The sequence below is a fragment of the Zingiber officinale genome, chromosome 9A (assembly GCF_018446385.1).
Source record: "Zingiber officinale cultivar Zhangliang chromosome 9A, Zo_v1.1, whole genome shotgun sequence".
NCBI classification, from domain to species: domain Eukaryota; kingdom Viridiplantae; phylum Streptophyta; class Magnoliopsida; order Zingiberales; family Zingiberaceae; genus Zingiber; species Zingiber officinale.
The window spans coordinates 66638080-66656683 of record NC_056002.1 but is presented as its reverse complement, the minus strand read 5'-3'; the positions used below and the strand labels follow the sequence as shown (position 1 = coordinate 66656683).

The following is an 18604-nucleotide window of genomic DNA, read 5'->3' as shown; positions in this document are numbered from 1 at the left end:
ATACATAAAAAATATACCTATTGCTAGCAAAAAAAAAAAAATCAAGTTTTTCAATATTAAAATTCGAAAAAATTTTAAATATATTTTTCGATAAAAATTCATAAAAAAATATATATAATTGTCAACAAATCTCGAAAAAATTTTGTCTAATAGAACTTCATTATCATAGAAAAATTAAGATTTTCAAAAATCAAATTTCGAAACATTTTTAATCTTTAATTTTTTTTTTAAAAGAAAAATTTTAAAAAATAATACAACATTCTGAAAATTTCAAAAAAAAATTCTGTTAATGGATAATCTCTTTATTTTTCATAGATTTTTTTTACACAAAATATTAAAAGGAAGCATGCGAAATATTTAATTTTGTAAACAACTTTAAAAATTAAAGTAAATTCAATTTATAGCGTGAAAAAAAATTTAATTTAATCAGACTAAGTATGATTGGGAACTCAAAATAAGTTTCTACATACTGGGTTTATTAGAAATTTTTGTGGAATATAATTTCTAAGAATTTTTGCAATTTGACTCCTATGATTCCTAGTATACTAATTTAGTCCATTTTTTTTTAAAATTTGAAATTGGTGAAAAATTTGAGCATGCATTATTCTTTTTAAATAAATCTATTTGTTTTTTTTAATTTTGCATTTTCTGTTTGTACTTTGTTAAAATGTTCTAAAGGGCATGCTTTGGCTAAGTTTATTTTTAAATCATTGTTTTCTTTTTTTAAATTCATATATTTAATTTGCAATTTAAATAATGATCTAGAAAGCATTTTAATTGTCTCATAAAGCTGATCAGGAAGTAAGAATCGTACCTCACTTACCTTGTTAGACTCGTAATTTGAAGCTCCCCATTCATTGATGTTCTCGATGCTTATCTCAGATGAAGTTTCATTTGCTTCTCCTTCTTGTCAACTTGCCATTAATGCTAGTTCAACGTATTGCTCCATCTTGGATTCGTATGATGACGTTTTGTCCTAAGTCGCCTTGAGATTCTTGTTCTTTGATCGTCTTTGCCCCTTTTCTTTTCCCTTTTGAGTTTCGGACAGTTATCCTTGATGTGTCGTTCTTCTTAGCATATGACTTTCCTTTTTGTCCGGAGGATCTTGTTGGCCGGTTTCTTGTCAAAGTTATTATATTTAAAAAACTTTGAAAACTTCCTTACCTAAAAGCTGCTTCGTCTTCGTCAAGTGATGTGTTAGAATTTGGTTCATCTTTCTGGTTAGCTTTCAATGCTTGGTTTTGACTTGGTTCCTTTAGACCTGCGCATACCTTAGCAAATCTCATGCGGGAGTTCTCGGAAACACATTTAGCACATACCTTAGCAAATCTCGATTTATTACCATTTCTCCGAGATACGTTAGTTCAGTGATCAACTCCTTAATTCTTGCGTGTAGACGAGCAATCTCTTACTTTTCCATCTGGAGATTGCTGAGTTGGTTTCGGAGCAGGTCCCATCTTGTGAGTTTAGTCTCCGATGTCCTTTCGTGTAGCTTTAGGAACTTCTCCCAAAGTTCTTTAGCTGAGTCGTAGCTATTGATCCGATTGACTTCTTAGGGCAGAAGAGCACTCAATAGATGGAATTTTGCTTTGTCGTTCGCCACAAAGTTGTTCTGCTCTTTTTTGCTCCAAAGGTGTTCTTTTTTTTTTCTGTGCTGAACTCTAGGTGCTACATAGTCATATTTAATAGTTAGCAAAATTTCAAAATCAGTTTTAAAAAATATTTCCATTTTATTTTTCCATGTGGCAAATTCTCCCTTGAACTTTGGCGGGTAGATGCTAGATCGGTCATTTCCTTCTTGTTAGTGGTCCCATGTAGGCCAGCTAGAAGGGGTGAATAACTTGCAATAGTAAATAAGAACTTTCTCTTGCTACTTACTTAGCAAGCACACAATGCAGGTTAATTAAAAACAATAATAACATAAAAAAAATAAAGAAGAGGCAAGAGTTACTTGGTTTGCAACCAAGCATGTTGTTAATCCAAAGGAATGAAAAATCTCCACTAAAATGATCTTCCAAGAGTAGTCTCGTACAAGCGTTTAAAGCGTAAAACACTAAAAACAACGTACAGAAGTTAAGAATGAGTGTGTTGTACTGAACTTCGAAGACAAGGGATCTATTTATAGCCTACTGGTTGAAGTTAGCCGTTGGCTAAGCTCCTGGGTGCTTGGACCAGGTCCGGGCGCTTGGACATGGTCGCCTCAATCCATTCTACAACAACTCTTCGTTGATAGTTTATCGGGTCCTGGGCACTTGGATTAAGTCCGGGCGTCTGGAATATTGCTAACGTGGACTCTAACTTGATCCTCACTCTAACGGTTCGTTGACGTGGCCGGGACATCCGGGTGCGTGGACTTGGGCGCTTGGACACAGTTAACTCAAGTTGACTTGTCTGGTTGCTTGGGTGATCTTCCAGCCATCCGGAGTTGAGCTAACCCGAACCCAGCTCCGGCCTTCTCCTCGAGCACTCTTCCTCCCCGGCTTCTCATCTCTCGGAAGCGTCGAGCACGTCCTTCTTGTCCACTGATGTACTCTTTCGCAGCTTCTCATTCCTCGGATGCATTGAGCCCATCAACTCGCTTCTTGTGTCATCCTTCTCGCTCATTGCGTCTTCTGCTCGACTTCTTATGTTCCTAAGTACTTGCACACTTAAACACAAGGCATTAAACTACAGAGTCTAACTTAACTCGGTTGATCACATCAAAACTTACCAGGGTAACTTACATTTTCAACTTTAATACTATCTTATCCCATATCGTATTAGAGTCACCGTATATTTCACCTAATGTATATACTTTTGCTTTCTCCTTTAATATATTTTGCTTCTCATCCTTTAATTTCTACCATTTAATTCTAGGAGTCGTATATATTTTCTTTCTATTAATACTGTGCTTGAGGTGTATATCCAACACTACTAACATATATTGAGTTGTTAAGCTTTCTCTAGGGATGCCTTGCAATATTTACAAATCTTTCTATCTCTCTTCCTAATCATAAGAAAGTCAATTTATGATTTCCTCTTTTGAACATTACCAAGTGTTCTTCTCTTTTCTTAAAAAATGTATTAGCTAATATAAGGTTATGTGCTATTGCAAAATCCAATATAGTTTTTCCTTTTTTATTTCTTGTTCCAATCTGATAACTCCATGTATACTCTCATATTTCTCATTTTTCACTTTGACATGCCCATTTAAATTACCTCCTATTAAAATCATTTCATTTGCCAATATGTTTTATACTTCTTCATTTAGGTCATTCCAAAATCTTGATTTGGTAGTTTCATCTAATCCTACCTGCAATGCATATATGTTAATTACATTTATAGTTTATTTCGCCATTATCATCTTAAGAGCTATAATTCTATCTTCTTTTCTAACTATTCCTACAACTTTATTTTTTAACGAACTATCTATAACAATACCCATTCCATTTTTTGTTTTACTTTTTCCTATATATCATAACTTAAAACTTGAATTCTCTATCATTTATGCTTTTTCGCTTACCCATTTTGTCTCTTATACATATAAAATACTAATTCTTCTCTTAATCATCACATCTACTACATTCATTGATTTATCAGTGGGGGTTCTTATGTTTCATGTTCTAAATCTTTGATTATTAGTTTTCCTATAATATGTCTTATCCAACTTATGATGTGAGGTCATCATATGAAAGGGAGTCTTAACACAATGATAAGTTGTTGCTATGTAGCCTTAGGTAACAAGTTCGAGTCGTGGAACCAACCTCTTGAAAAAATGCAAGGTAAGATTGTGTATAATAGATTCAATGTAGTCCAACTCTTTCTCGAGACTTGCATTAGATGAAGCTTTGTGCACCGAGTTACCATTTTATTAACTTCTCACATATAGAAGCTCAAACATACGTGGATAGGTGGAATGAAAGTTGTGTGTTTACCGTCAGCATAGGGGAAAACTTTCATGCCTCCTTGAAGATAGTTTTTTTTATCATATATGTTGGTTCAAAGAATTAGTATGATAGTTTTTTTCTATCATATATGTTGCTTCAAAGAATTAGTGTAAACCTTTGGAAATATCAATTACTTTTCATATAGATAATCTGGTTTAGTGAATGTTTTTTTTTGAAAAAAAAACACCTATTCTCTCCAACTTGCTGCCAAATTTATTTTGCTGCCTGATTTATTTAATTAATTCACTTATTCAATAGTTCAATCTACTATGATTGCAAATTAAAATTTATAAATAATTTACTATTTTATGTAGTTATTCATGAAATATTCATCTATTATAGTTTTATACATTGTTTGTGTGTGTCTATATAAGGTCGTTAAGGTAATGAGTCATACAATGAAATTTTAAAAAAGAATGACAGAAAAAAATTAAGGTAGGAGACCGTGACCAAAAAATTAATTTGGATTCATGTTAAGGATAACAATAGAAACTATATATTTTCTTAAACAACTGATTGAACACATATTATTTTTAACTTAGAAAAATCTTATAATGTAGTCTAAGATAGATTATGTGAAGAATTTTATATAAAAATCCAATAAAAAGAAGTAAAATTAAAAAATAATTACTAGATGCACATGACAGGAGATTAAATATGATTTAATATGATCAATAACAAGAACGACTAAGTTTTTATTCCACTAATTGGGATTGACTATATAGATCCTCTTATGACATTAGACTTAATCTTCTACTATATCCTTATTTATATATAAATGAATTTTATTGTATTTTATGGTTGTTAACTAAGTGTTTTTTTTGTCTTTTCTCTTTCTTAATGTGTGCATTTGTCGTGTTTTCTCATTACCTAATTGAGATATTTATTAATCATCTAAGTACATGTTTGTACCATCTTATACACGTCTCTCGTAGTTTTTCTTTAATAAGTGCAAGTGCAAGTTCAACTTTCTTTTTAATGATCTCATTTCTTATCTTATTCATCCTTATATATCTGCACATCCACCTTAATATTCTCATCTCTGCGATTCATCTCATGCTTCTGTGCTTGCTTCATAACCCAACATCCAGCTCCATATAATATAGCATGTTTAATTGTCGATTTGTAAAAACTTTTCTTTAAGGTTTAGATGTACCTTATGATCACAACGAACACTTACACTCTTTACTTTATATGTCTCATCGACCAAAATAATATCATCATTGACTAAAACAATGTCATCTGCCAAAAATTTGTACGATGGTAACGTATCTTGTATGTGTCGAGTGAGTTCATCTATAGTAAAAAGATATAAATTTAGAGCTGATGTTGAATAACCCTATTTTATAGGAAACACTTCTGTTAATCTGCTTGGTGTTTATATTCTTATCATTACATTCTCATATGTATTCTTAATTTTTTTAATGTACGCTACCCTAGCACCTCTTTTCATATAAAATTCTTTGGACTCTATAACAAGCTTTTTCTAAGTTAAAATTATATGCTAGGTTGTTAAAGGCACGCCCGAGGCGCGCCCAAGGCATTAGGCGCACAAGGTGCTGGGAAAAACGCTTTCTCCGACGTGAGGCGGGCGTTGTTCGTCAAGCGCGTGCCTAGGGCTCCTTCGCGCCTCAACGAAGCGCGATCGAAGCGCATCGCTCAATCGTTCACGTTAACGATTTCCAGATTTCTAACCAAAAAAACATTTCAAACCTAATTTAATTTGGAACTAGGGCACGAAGAAGAAAAGGATAAAAGGGAAGAAGAAAAGAATTAGAAGAAGAAGAAGAAGAAGAAACCTGAATTTGAAGAAGAGTCGCCCAGGTATTTCCTCTGTCGTTGCCACCGTCGCCGCTGCTGAGTCGTGTCATTGCCCAGGTATGTGTTTTTTCCTTTTTTTTTTGTTTTTCTATTCTTCACTTCATCTTCTTCTTCTCTTCTTCTTCTTTTGTAATCTTCTTCTTCGCTCCTTCGCTTTTTCTCTTCTTTTTCTGTTATTTCTTCTCTTCTTCTCTTCTTCGTTTTCAGTTTTCACTACTCAATATTTCAACGTTTTTTCATCACCTTCGTTTTCTTCTCTTTGTTATATCTTCTTCCTCTGTTTTCTTTTCTTTTTCCCTTCTTGTTGACAGCAAAACTGCTGCTGCTGTCCCGTTTTTTTTTTCCAGTTTTTGTTTTTATTTTTTGTTTCCTGTTGCTGGTACTGTAAAAAATTGCTATCCAGTTTTTTATTTTGTTGTTGGTCCTGATTTTTTTTTTTCTTTTTTTTTCCTATTCTTCTATTACTGGTACTAGTGATACAGTATTTTTCTATTATTGTTGGTGCTAGGTACAGTACTTTTCCATTCCATTAATTCATTAAAGTATTTTTTTATTTTGTTTTTAATTTTTTTACGTTATTTTCTTGTTTAATTATCATGGAAGGTAGTAGTAATACTCCAACATATATATCAAAAGACCCGAAATGGAATTATTTTCAAAGTTAATCCGAATAACAAAAATGATTTGATTTGTATTTTTTGTCAAAAAGTTACAAAATGAGGTATCTATCATGCAAAACAACATCTTGTTGGGAGGTTTCGAAATACTACGACTTGCAAAAAATGTCTGTCTCATGTACGTGAAGAAATAAAAAATTTCAAGGAGAAAAAGGCGGAGAAAAGCAATCTTTCTAAACTTGCGACATTGGACTTTGAGGATGTAGACCCTCTTGGTGATGATATTGATATAGATGATATTGGAGCTAAAGCTGTACCACCTATAAGTACAAGTACAAGTTCTAGATCAGTGAATATGCATAAAAGGCTAAGACAAATAGGTCTAATGGATACGTATTTTGCTCCTAATGTGCAAAAAATGTTGAAAGTAGAAAGGATAAAGAGAGGCGAACTACGATAAATGAGGCATATAAGAAAGAATTGAAGGAAAAAACTTGTATGGCTATAACTGAGTGGATGTATGATTCGACAATTCTTTTTAATGTCGTTAATTATTCAAGCTTCAAAAGGATGTTGGATTTGGTTGGCCAATATGGTGTAGGTCTAAAAGGACCTAGTTATCATGAGGTGCATGTTCCTTTTATAAAAAAGGCTGTTGATAGTGTGATTAATGATTACATTAAGTCGTGTGAAACAGAATGGGCAAAGTATGATTGTAGTTTGATGGCAGATGGGTGGACAGACAAAAGGCAGAGGACATTGATTAATTTTTTAGTGAATTCTCCTAAAGGTTCAGTTTTCATCGAATCGGTTGATGCTTCTGATTATGCAAAAACTAGAGAGAAAATATTTCAGTTACTTGATCGATTAATGGAGCGTGTAGGAGAAGTAAATGTTATTCAAGTTGTTACGGATAGTGCAAGTAACAATGTGCTTGCTGTTAAGAATTTATTTAATTTTTTCTTATTATTATGTTTTTTCTTATATATGTTAAAATTAGCTAGTTTTCTAACATCTTTTGTAGGAAAATTATTAGAAGCAAAAATGCCCAACTTGTATTGGACTCCTTGTGCTGCTCACTGCATCGACTTGATCTTAGAAGATATTGGGGAATTGCCTGATTTTAAAGTAACATTGAAGAAGGCAATGAGTGTGAATGCATACATTTATGTTCGCCCCGGCATGGTAAATATGTTGAGGCAAATCACAAGACAAAAAGAGCTTTGTCGGGCGGGTGTCACAAGATTTGCTATTGCTTTTCTCACTCTTGAAATGATGCACTAGCAAAATTTAAGAAAAATGTTCATTTCAAAGGATTGGACAGAGAGTAATGGGCAAAAGAAGCGGCGGGGAAGAAGGTAGCTAAAATCATCATGACACTTAGATTTTGGAGCAGTATTGTGCATATTTTAAAGATATATGACCCTTTAGTTTGTGTTCTGAAACTGGTTGATTGCGAAAGAAAACCTACAATATATTTTGCTTCCCATCCTTTAACTTCCACTACTTAATTCTAGGAGTCGTATATATTTTCTTTCTATTGATATTATGCTTGAGGTGTATATATGTAGGATCGAAAGAGTGCGATAGAGAGGGGGGTGAATATCGCGCGTTTAAAAACTCTTTTATTTTTCTTTTTTAAAAACAAAGTAACAGCGGAAAATAGAGACTCGTTTCAGTTACTTGGTTCGGATCCTATGTCGACTCCTACTCCAAGACCCGCGATCCTTGATCGCACCGTTGGGCAATTCACTAAAACTCTTCTTTCTGAATAGTGCGTACAATGCAAGCTTTAAAGTAAATGTATACCGACACTATATGGGAGATGAAGCTTGGTCGGCACTTGAACAAAGTAGACGCTTGCTTAAAGACGGGTTGCAGAGTAGTAGCACGAACAGAGAGTTTCTACAGCGATGAACAGATAACTTCGTTACTTCCTCAGACCTCGAGCTCCACTTTTATAAGAATCAGTACTGTTCGGTCGACCGATTCTTGGGTTTGATCGACCAAACCATTAAACATCATTAATGCCCGAGGATCATATCTCAGCAAAGAAGGCAGGGAGCGGGTTCGGTCGATCAAACCCAAGAATCGGTCGACTGAACAGTACTGATTCTTATAAAAGTGGAGCTCGAGGTCTGAGGAAGTAACGAAGTTATCTGTTCATCGCTGTAGAAACTCTCTGTTCGTGCTACTACTCTGCAACCCGTCTTTAAGCAAGCGTCTACTTCGTTCAAGTGCCGACCAAGCTTCATCTCCCATATAGTGTCGGTATACATTTACTTTAAAGCTTGCATTGTACGCACTATTCAGAAAGAAGAGTTTTAGTGAATTGCCCAACGGTGCGATCAAGGATCACGGGTCTTGGAGTAGGAGTCGACGTAGGATCCGAACCAAGTAACTGAAACAAGTCTCTATTTTCCGCTGTTACTTTGTTTTTAAAAAAGAAAAATAAAAGAGTTTTTAAACGCGCGATATTCACCCCCCTCTCTATCGCACTCTTTCGATCCTACATATATACGCCTCAAGCATAATATCAATAGAAAGAAAATATATACGACTCCTAGAATTAAGTGGTGGAAGTTAAAGGATGGGAAGCAAAATATATTGAAGGAGAAGATAAGAGTATAAGCATTAAGTGAAATATATGGTGATTCTAATACGACATGAGATAAAATGATATCAAAGTTAAAAATAGTAGCTAAGAGTGTACTTGGTGAGTCAAAGGGACATGCACACTAAGTAAGGAATCTTGGTGGTGGAATGAGAATGTACCAGATAAAATGAAGGAAAAATGAATAGTTTATAAGGAATATATATTTGTAAGAACGAGGAAAACTTAAAAAACTATACAATACCTAAGAAAGAAGCTCAGAGAGTAGTGAATGAAGTAAAGAATGAAATTTTTGAACGATTATATCAAAAATTGAATACAAAAGAAGAGGAAAGATACATTTATAGAATAGCTAAAGTGAGAGAAAGGAAGACAAGAGATCTTATCCAAATAAAATATATTAAAAATAAATGTAATAGGGTACTAGTAAATGATGGAGAAATATAAGAGCGGTGGAGGAAGTATTTTCACCAACTTATTAATGAAGGTTTAGGTGACCAACTTAACTTAGGTAATTTAAGTAGGTCAAATGAGTATAGAAATTTTAATTTTTATCGTAGAATTCAAACTTCAGAAATAAAACAAACTTTAAATGAGATGCACAATGGAAAAATCGTTGGACCAGATGATATTCCGATAGAGGTATGAAAGTGCTTAGGGAAACAAGGTATTAAATGACTTACAAAATTATTTAATATAATATTGAATACGAAAAAAATACCTGATCTGGATAAGTACTCTAGTTCCCTTATATAAGAACAAGGGAGACATACAAAATTGTGTAAACTATAGGGGTATTAAACTAATGAGTCATACCACGAAACTTTGGGAAAAAGTAATAGAAAAAAGATTAAGGAAGGAGACATGATCGAAAATCAATTTGGGTTCATGTTTGAAAGGTCGACAATAGAAGCAAAAGCTAATGAGTCAATTAATTATCTTTTTAGATAATTAATTGAAAAATATCGGGAGCAAAAACAAGATCTACACATGATATTCATTGACTTAAAAAAAACTTATCATAGAGTCTTAAAAGAAATTATATAGAGAATTCTAGAAAAGGGATGTGTTAACGTAACATATATTGAACTAATTAAGGATATGTATGAGGATGTAACGACTAGAGTAAAGACTTCAGACAGAGTAACTGAAGTATGTCTAATAAAGATAGAGTTACATCAAGGATTAACTCTAAGTCTCGATCTTTTTACACTAATTATGAATAAACTCACTACACAAATTCAAGACATAGTATTGTGGTGCATGCTGTTTGCAGATGATATTGTTTTGGTAGATGAAACACGTGAAGGAGTAAATGCTAAACTAGAATTTTAGCAGGAAACATTATAAGGGAAAGGTTTTATGCTTAGTAGAATAAAGACAGAATATATGGAATTTAAGTTTAACAATATTAGATATAATGAGACAATTGTTAAGATAGGAGATGACGAGTTGTTTGGAACCGAGTGCTTTAGATATTTATGATCATTTTTGTAAAATGGTGAAGGGATTGAGAGAAATGTCGTACATACAATACAAGAATGGTTGAAATGGAGGAGAGCGTCAGATGTTTTTTATGACTGTAAAGTACTTTTAAAACTTAAAGGAAAATTCTACAAAACCGTAGTTAGACCTACTATGTTATATGGAGCTGAATGTCGGGCTATGACTCGAGCACATGAGCAGAAGATGAGAGTTGCAGAGATAAGGATGTTAAGATGGATGTGTGGACATACGAGAATAGATAGAATAAGAAATGAGAGCATTAGAGATAAAGTCGGAACTACATCTATTAACGGAAAACAGACACGTTTAAGATGGTACGAGCATGTACTACGACCAATGAATGCTTCAATTAGATGATATGAAACTATGACAAATACGTATATCAAATGAGGAAGAGGAAAATAAAAAATGACTTGGTTAGCAAGAATAAAACAAGATAAAATTTATTTAAGTATAGATGATGATATAGTTGGAGATAGAGCTCAATGGCGTAAAAGGATCCATATAGCCGACCCCATCTAATGGGATAAGGATTGATTGTTGTTGTTGTAACAGTATTGGTAAACTCATTTATATACGAGTGTAACTTGCCATTGAATTGATAATTCTTTGTTGACCTAAAAACGTTTATTAACATATCAAGTTTTTGATGAAGAACACACTACACATAATATCTTAATTGATGTGCTTAATTTTAAAAGAATACAGATTAACTTCTAAAATATTTTTAATATTATTTGATAATGCTAGTTATGATACTACTAGTATTGAAGAACTTAAAATTGTATGTTAACTTGCTATTAGTGGTTTATATTTTTATATTCGATGTGTATGTCTTGCTTTAAATTTATACGTCTAAGATAGCTTAAAAACTAAAAAAAAAAATCAAATTAGATCAATTTAAATTGTATTTTTTTATTTATGATTACATCCTAGTATAATGAAATGAGACCTAAAAAATTTTTATGTGATGCACTAACACGTTAGAATTTAACATAATTAATTTCAATATAGAGGATTATTTTATTCATTTTTTTTGCATAAAATGTTTTATATATATATATATATATATATATATATATATATATATTCACACTAACGGAATATATGAAGTAGTATTTGTGAAAAATGTAAAATTGTTTAATTCCCACTTCTCATTTAGTTATAATGAATTTTTGTAGCATAAATATAATTTTAAATCAATATATCATGAATGAATTTTTATCTCCTAGAGAGTTAGCAATGAATGCAAAATAAGAGAATTATTTTTATTATATACATGATATTTATTTAGTTGCATTTGTCTTATCCTAAAATAGATGTTTTGCATAAGATGTTAGTTTTGTATTATTATGCTTTAATTCCATTTAAAAAATTTTCTTCTCCTATTTGATTTTTATTGTATAAAATACTAGAAATAATTTATATGTTATTTACAAAGATTATAATTTAAAATATGGATTAAAAGGTAATGTGGTTGAAACATAGAATATTAGTAGTATTAATAATTTAAAATTCACAAAGGCATAACTTTTACTATGAGAAAAATATCTATGAGTATCCTCAAGTTCCAGTTTGAAACTTGAGAATTATTTTTCGACTTATTTTTATTTCAATGAAATATACAGCGAGTCGGATTTTAATATTTTACGATAGTGATAGTAGAATATCTAAAGTTATTCCACTCTTTCTATCATAACAAAGAAGATTTTATCTTCTCTAGTGGCAAACCATTGTTGTAGAACATACATTTAGTTTATCTCCGACACTTTAGAGGCCTAGGTATTACTTTATTATTAGACGAGAGTTACTAAAAAAAAATATAATTTTTAGAATGTTTTTTATGTTGAAGCCCGAAGGAATTATTACTACAGGAACCGGAAATAAATCCTAAATCCTAAATGACGTCACTTCTTAAGATAATAAGGGTAAAAAGGTAAGTAAATTACGTGAGCTTTCATTGTCCTGTGCCCTAAGTGGATATGTAGGTAATTTAAATAAATTTAAGTCTTTATTTTTTAATTTTTTTTTAAAATTAATATATAAATAATATTCTTAAACCTCCTTGAATTGTGAACCGAATTGTAATTGGCAGTTTCAAACCGTGAACTGTAACTACCTTTGAAGATTAAGGTAAAGGGTCGAGATTTTTTGAACCGTTGAATTATCAATTCCAAACCGAGGTTGAGTCTGCTTCTTCCTTCGTGATTTTCATTTTTTTCTATTGTCTTTTCTCGTGATGTTACTTATTTTGTTGGTTTCACATCATCACACTATGGTAAACTAAGCCTTTACAAACCTACAACATACACAATCTGATCCTCTTACGTTTTCTTTCAATATTATATTGTACATCCGAACTTAACCTTCTTATTCGTGCAAGGAAGGGTTCTCGTAAGTGCACCTCCTCACACCTTCACATTACCTCTCTTATGCTTCCTATCACTATTTATGCTTTTTCTTTGGCTTCGATTAAGATTCCCAGTCTATATAATTTGCTCTATCTAATCCAAGTTTGAGATGAGCTATAATAGATAAAATAGTAGTGTTGCATTGGAAACTAGTTCCTTTGGAAGGAAACTTAATACCTCAGTGCAAAAGGAAAAAAAATATACATATGTAGTGGCAAAATCAAGTACAATGGCAGTTGCAATGAATCGTGCAACAAGTGGATTTCTTTGGCTTAAATAGCTAATGAGAAAGTTGGGTATCAATCATGTTGAACTAATGAAGTTATATTGTGATAATCAAATTGCAACACAAATTAGTTCCAATCCAGTGTTTCATGAGAGGAAAAACATATAAAAGATTTTTCATTTTGTGAGAAAGTACAATCTAAGGACAACTTTTATAAGCACTGATAATTAAAAGGGCAGCTCGGTGCATGAAGCTCTTGCCATGCGGGATCCTAGGGAAGGATCTATTATACGCAGTCTTATCCTGTTTTTTGTAAGAGATTGTTTCCAGGATTCGAACCCTCAACCTTTAGGTCATAAATCAATAATTTTACTGTTGCGCGAAGCCTCTCCTTTATAAGCACTAATAATCAATTGAAAAATTTTTGAGTCCTAAGAGCAATTCTAGAATTGAATATATTTGTAATAGATTTACACCGTCATATAGAAACTCAGGATGTGTTGCATTAATCAACAAGCTATGATTCACAATATGCATGACACCCATGCCTTACAATGTATTAACAACTAGTGTTGTTCGACAACAAGCTATGATTCACAATATGCATGACACCCATGCCTTACAATGTATTAACAACTAGTGTTGTTGGACTAAATTAGTTTATTTCTTCCCTAGCTTAGCAAAGAAATATTAATTAACTAGAACACAGACTCACAGGAAGGGTGCAGATGATATCTATGAAGAATCAAATGATCATTTAGGATGTTTATGATGACTTATTAGATGACTTTCTTCCTAGAGAATATTATTTAAACATGTTCATAAAGTACGAATGGTTTTTTATTGCATGGCATGTTTCTATGTGATAGACACTTCACTCACATTTATGATATGTTATTAGTTAAGTGATGGTTGTGAACAATATCTAATGATAATTAATAATGTTTTAAGTTCTTAACAACTATCTAATCAGTTTTTTAGCAGTTCAATTAATTTTAATTTTTCCCAACAAAAAATGAAACTTCATCCAACGCCAACCTATATACACTGTAAAACCACAGTAAGCACCCTTAATTCGTGGTCTTTTTGTTTCTCAAGCAAACCTTTTATACCGATTTTGTTTTTTTGTTTCCTAGTCACCTTCGATACAACTTTCGTGGATAAGTCAATGCTCTATCTATAATTGCAGCCCAGATGGGCTCAATTGTAGTTACCTTGGAAATTTTTAATCTTGGAGTTGGCTTCCTCTTCCATTTCCCTGATGATGTTTGACTGTCTTTGTGATTGTCCCTTTCATGTAGATACAAGCACAAAGCATGAAGGCTGTCTCAAGGAACCATCTTCCAATCCCGCGAATTCTTTTGTCAATTCAGCCAATTCTCAAGCTGAGTATCTTAAGGGTGGCAACCTTGTCAATCATTCTCCATCTAAGTTACATATCAAACAGACTTCTGAAAACAATAATGATCTCAGGTAAGGTTTTCGACAAAACCTAGTAGTCAATTTGAACAATCTCCAAAATCAATTTTCACTCAGATATTCAAGTTAGTTGTGATTATAGTTTGAAGATGCTATTCGTTGGTCTCTATCTTACTCGACAAATCAATTTTAGTGAATTAAAAGATAGTTGTATGGCAAAAAAAAACATCATATATCCATTCCAAAAATGAAATGATAAGCCTCCTAGGATTAATACACCACAGTTGGATGTACGTTAGTTAATTCTAGTTATAATAGTCAACTCCTTTGAGATAAATTAGAATTCAAAGTTAACAATCTGTTTCCTGAAGGACTTAATGCATTGGTAATTAGATGTTATGTTGGATGCCACCTTTAGTAGCCAACTCCTTGCAGAAATTAGGACTCACGTAACAGTAGGATTGCACTCTTATCTTTACTTCTCCCTTTTATCCTATCCTTGTTTTAGAAAATATAATCAGCATCCATTTCAGCCAGCCTACTTCACAAAGAAGACCAAGGAGCTCCTCTCCCTGTATTCAGCATGAGAGTAAAAATCCTGCAATTATATGTAACTTTTTTGCTAGAGGTTGGTGCATCAAGGGAAGCTCTTGTAAATTTCTTCACAAGAAAGAGGTGGTTGACTATGCCAATCAGGGGACACAGGAAGATAGGACTACTAAAGATGCCATTGATTGCAAAGGTATGAAGTATGAACATATGCTGTTGTTGTTTTTTTTTTTTTGCATAGAGATTACTTGAAGGAATACTTGTTGGTTTACTATATTATGTTATGGTTGAAAATGAGGTTTCATTGATTTGATAGGTATGCCAAATATGGGAAATTTAACAAAATCAGATTTTCTTTTGCATCGAGCCCTTGTTCAGACATATGGTGGGGAAACACATGGATTTTCTCAATTCAAGGACACCAATTCTCAGGCATCTAAGAATGATGAACATTTTCAAGTGGCTGGAACAAGGCAGCCAAAGTTCCAACAAAACTGTACAGTAACAGATGTGCCTATACCTTATACCGATTTTAGTGAAGATAGATACTCATCAAGTGTTGAAATTTCATCTCGTCATGTTTCAAGTGAACGAATGATGTACAAGGAAATGCCCAGCGGAGAGCATAGATATGATGCATCTTCTTTGATAAAGAATCCATTGACTTCAGAATCTATTTGTTCTGTGGGTGGATCCTCTATGCTTCTTAATGTACACAATGATAGCTGTGACATCTATTCTATTGGGAAAAAGCCAGATGACCTTGCTAGACAATATCAGCCAAGCCATTTCACACTTCATGGTTCACACACTTCTGGCTTAAGTAGCTCCATCAAATCAAAATTTGTCTACTCTACTCATTCACTTCGGGAATCACCTGCAATTGAATCACTTCATTCATTTGCTCAAGTGGGCACAAGATTAAGTCAAGGATCTCCGCCAGTAAATATTTCTGTGGAACAAAAACTTCAAGAAAATGCTTGGGAAACGTCTGTACCTTTTCAACCCTCATTTTCCCTTGCACCTTTTTATAAACCTTTTTGTGAAAGCCAATATGATCCATTTGTCGATAGCATTGACCATCCAAAACGAGTTTTAACTTCTACTTCTCCAAAAGGTACTCTTGTAAGTACGGACAGCCAACATACAATTGGTGCTTTTATAGCCGGAGATGTTAGACCTGGATATGATGCCAGCAAATCTGTGAATTCTTTTACTTCAGCTAGCGAAGGGATCCTTGTTATAAGAAAAGAAGTGCATGAATATTCTAGCTACACTATGTCACCTGGTTTTACTACAAAAGAGGAAGAGAAAGGGCAAATCCCAGATTTAACTAATCCTGCACCTGTTAATGAGTCAGAACGCAGGAATAATTTGAGAGTAGATAAGGTAAAATATTCCATGGAATCAAAGGCAATGAAGATATTCCATTCTGCTTTGGTGGAATTTTTGAAAGAGTTGCTAAAGCCGTCATGGAAGGAGGGCCGCTTGAACAAGGATACTCATAAGTTGATCGTTAAAAAGGCAGCTGATAAAGTCTTGGGAGTGTTGCAACCGCATCAAGTCCCTAATGGACCAGAGGCAATAGACCAATATCTATTCTCCTCCAAGTCAAAACTTCTGAAACTAGTGGAGGTCCACTTTCTATCTTCGCATTTATAACCCTTTACTCCAATCTTTTAAGATTTAATGCTCACTCTTTGTTTTTTTTTTTTTTTTTTTTTTTTGGCATTTTTCAGGCTTATGTAGACAAGCATAGTAAAACCTGAAAAATTCCATCTTTGGATAGTTTAGTTAGATGTGGATAACTACACTGCTAATGAATGTGATCTAATTATTTCGTGAGCATACTAAACCTACATCCAGGCCTTGCTATTTATGTGTGGTAAGCATCCAAATCATTTCCCTGCTTTTCTATTCATGTTTTTTGCTGGACTATGGAAGTTGCAGGTGTACTTTATATGTCAAAATCATAGAGAAACATCAATTTTCCGAGTTATAATGAGATGGAAGTTTCCATGTCTTTACTAATTAGGAAACCGCCAATGGGACTAATAGACGGCAGGGATATTTTGTGTTAAATGGATAGACATATTGAAGCAAGTCTACATTTGTGCATGTCTTTGCAAAAGCATTTAATTTTTAAATTAGTGTTGCTTTTTGTTCTACTTATTTGCTATAACTTATTGGCTTCACTGATATAAGTACCGAATAGGTTACTCAGATAAGAGAAATAAGTTTCCCTAAGAAGAAGGTTATACCTTTTGGTATTATGCTGAGAGGATATGTTTCGGTAGAAGCCTATGCACATCCTCTTATGTCTAATGAAGTGTCATATTTGGGTAGGTGCTCGGGAATTTGTATACATGTATCTGTAAATGCATAGTACCTTGCTTTTCGAAATCTTGCTTTATCAATTTGTCAATTTTCTCTTGTATTCTGGTCAGATTAAAATCAGCGATTATCGAGAGGTTGCACTCGTGCCTCATTTTGTTACGAGATTAAATATACTGGACTTTCTGATTTTAGTATGTTTAGGATAAAGGAAGATACAGAAGTTTGACAAAAGGTTTGGAGTGGATTCTCGTTATAAAATCTTGAGACGCGTCGGAATTTTCCAATCTCTAACACATGATGTCTGACTAAAACAATTTGACTTCGATAATAGTAATTAATTAAATTGTTATATAATTCATAACAAATAAATTAATTGAACCCTAATTCATTTGTTATTAATTATATAAACTAAGTCATGAATTATAACAAATTATACAAATCTAGTCAACATTTCTAACAGGTGGAATAAATCTAAATCTGTAGGAATATGCAGGTATCATGACTGATGCTCTCTTTACTTTGAAGTGTGAATTGAAGAAAAGAAATTCAAGGAGGGAAAAACAAAGAGAACGACAGTCTTCAATGAGTTTGCCAATGTGAGTGACTGCCTCTCGGACCTTGTGGTCTCAAGCAAGGCTGCTCGTGGCCGCCTCACGAACAGCAGCCACCAGTGACACCATCTTTGGCTGCGAGGTCGCTCATGGCTGTGAACGGCCTTGTTGTGCTACTGCAGGAGATTCGAGTGATGCATGTGTTGACGAGGAAGGGAAGGAAAGTTTGTTTTTGCCCCATTTTGAACGGACAAAAAAAAATGGCCAAAGAATGACCTGTGAGTGTGGCATTTGACTGCTTCTATTTTAATAGTTAAAATAAATTTATTCTACAGGAAGACATGGAGAAGAGATAGGAGTTTGAAAAGAATTAAAATGTACATAACATGATTTGCAATTGTAGTTATAGATGGTCAACTTATGATATGAACCAGTAATATAGTTCAACAAACCACAAGGCTTTTCTTGAAGCCCCAAGACCTCTAACGTCTGTGAAAAATTAAGTGAATCTACTATTTGTGATGAAGGGTGAACGCATATATGATAGTGCAAAATGTACAATGTTAGCAAAGGATAGTTGAGATCTGAGTCAATATTCAAGGACCGGTATACATGTACTTGTGTCTT

General features: G+C 33.3%; 1 protein-coding gene across 4 annotated transcripts in view; it reads left to right on the top strand.

The window, feature by feature from the left end:
- Positions 1 to 18376, top strand: part of LOC122020503 (protein FRIGIDA-ESSENTIAL 1-like) — a 38823-nt gene extending 20447 nt beyond the window's left edge. Inside the window, exons 2-6 of one of the 4 annotated variants that reach the window (XR_006122238.1) lie at positions 14423 to 14594; positions 15074 to 15282; positions 15406 to 16724; positions 16829 to 16974; positions 17920 to 18376. Coding sequence is in view for 1 of the 4 variants with exons in the window: in XM_042578459.1 (XP_042434393.1) it covers positions 14423 to 14594; positions 15074 to 15282; positions 15406 to 16724; positions 16829 to 16858 (1730 nt within the window). In the remaining 3 variants the exon portion in view is untranslated. Of the gene's footprint in view, positions 1 to 14422; positions 14595 to 15073; positions 15283 to 15405; positions 16725 to 16828; positions 17255 to 17909 lie in introns of those variants that run through there. The other 3 variants (XR_006122239.1, XR_006122237.1, XM_042578459.1) reach the window with 3 other exon arrangements.
- The last annotated feature ends 228 nt before the right edge of the window (positions 18377 to 18604 follow it).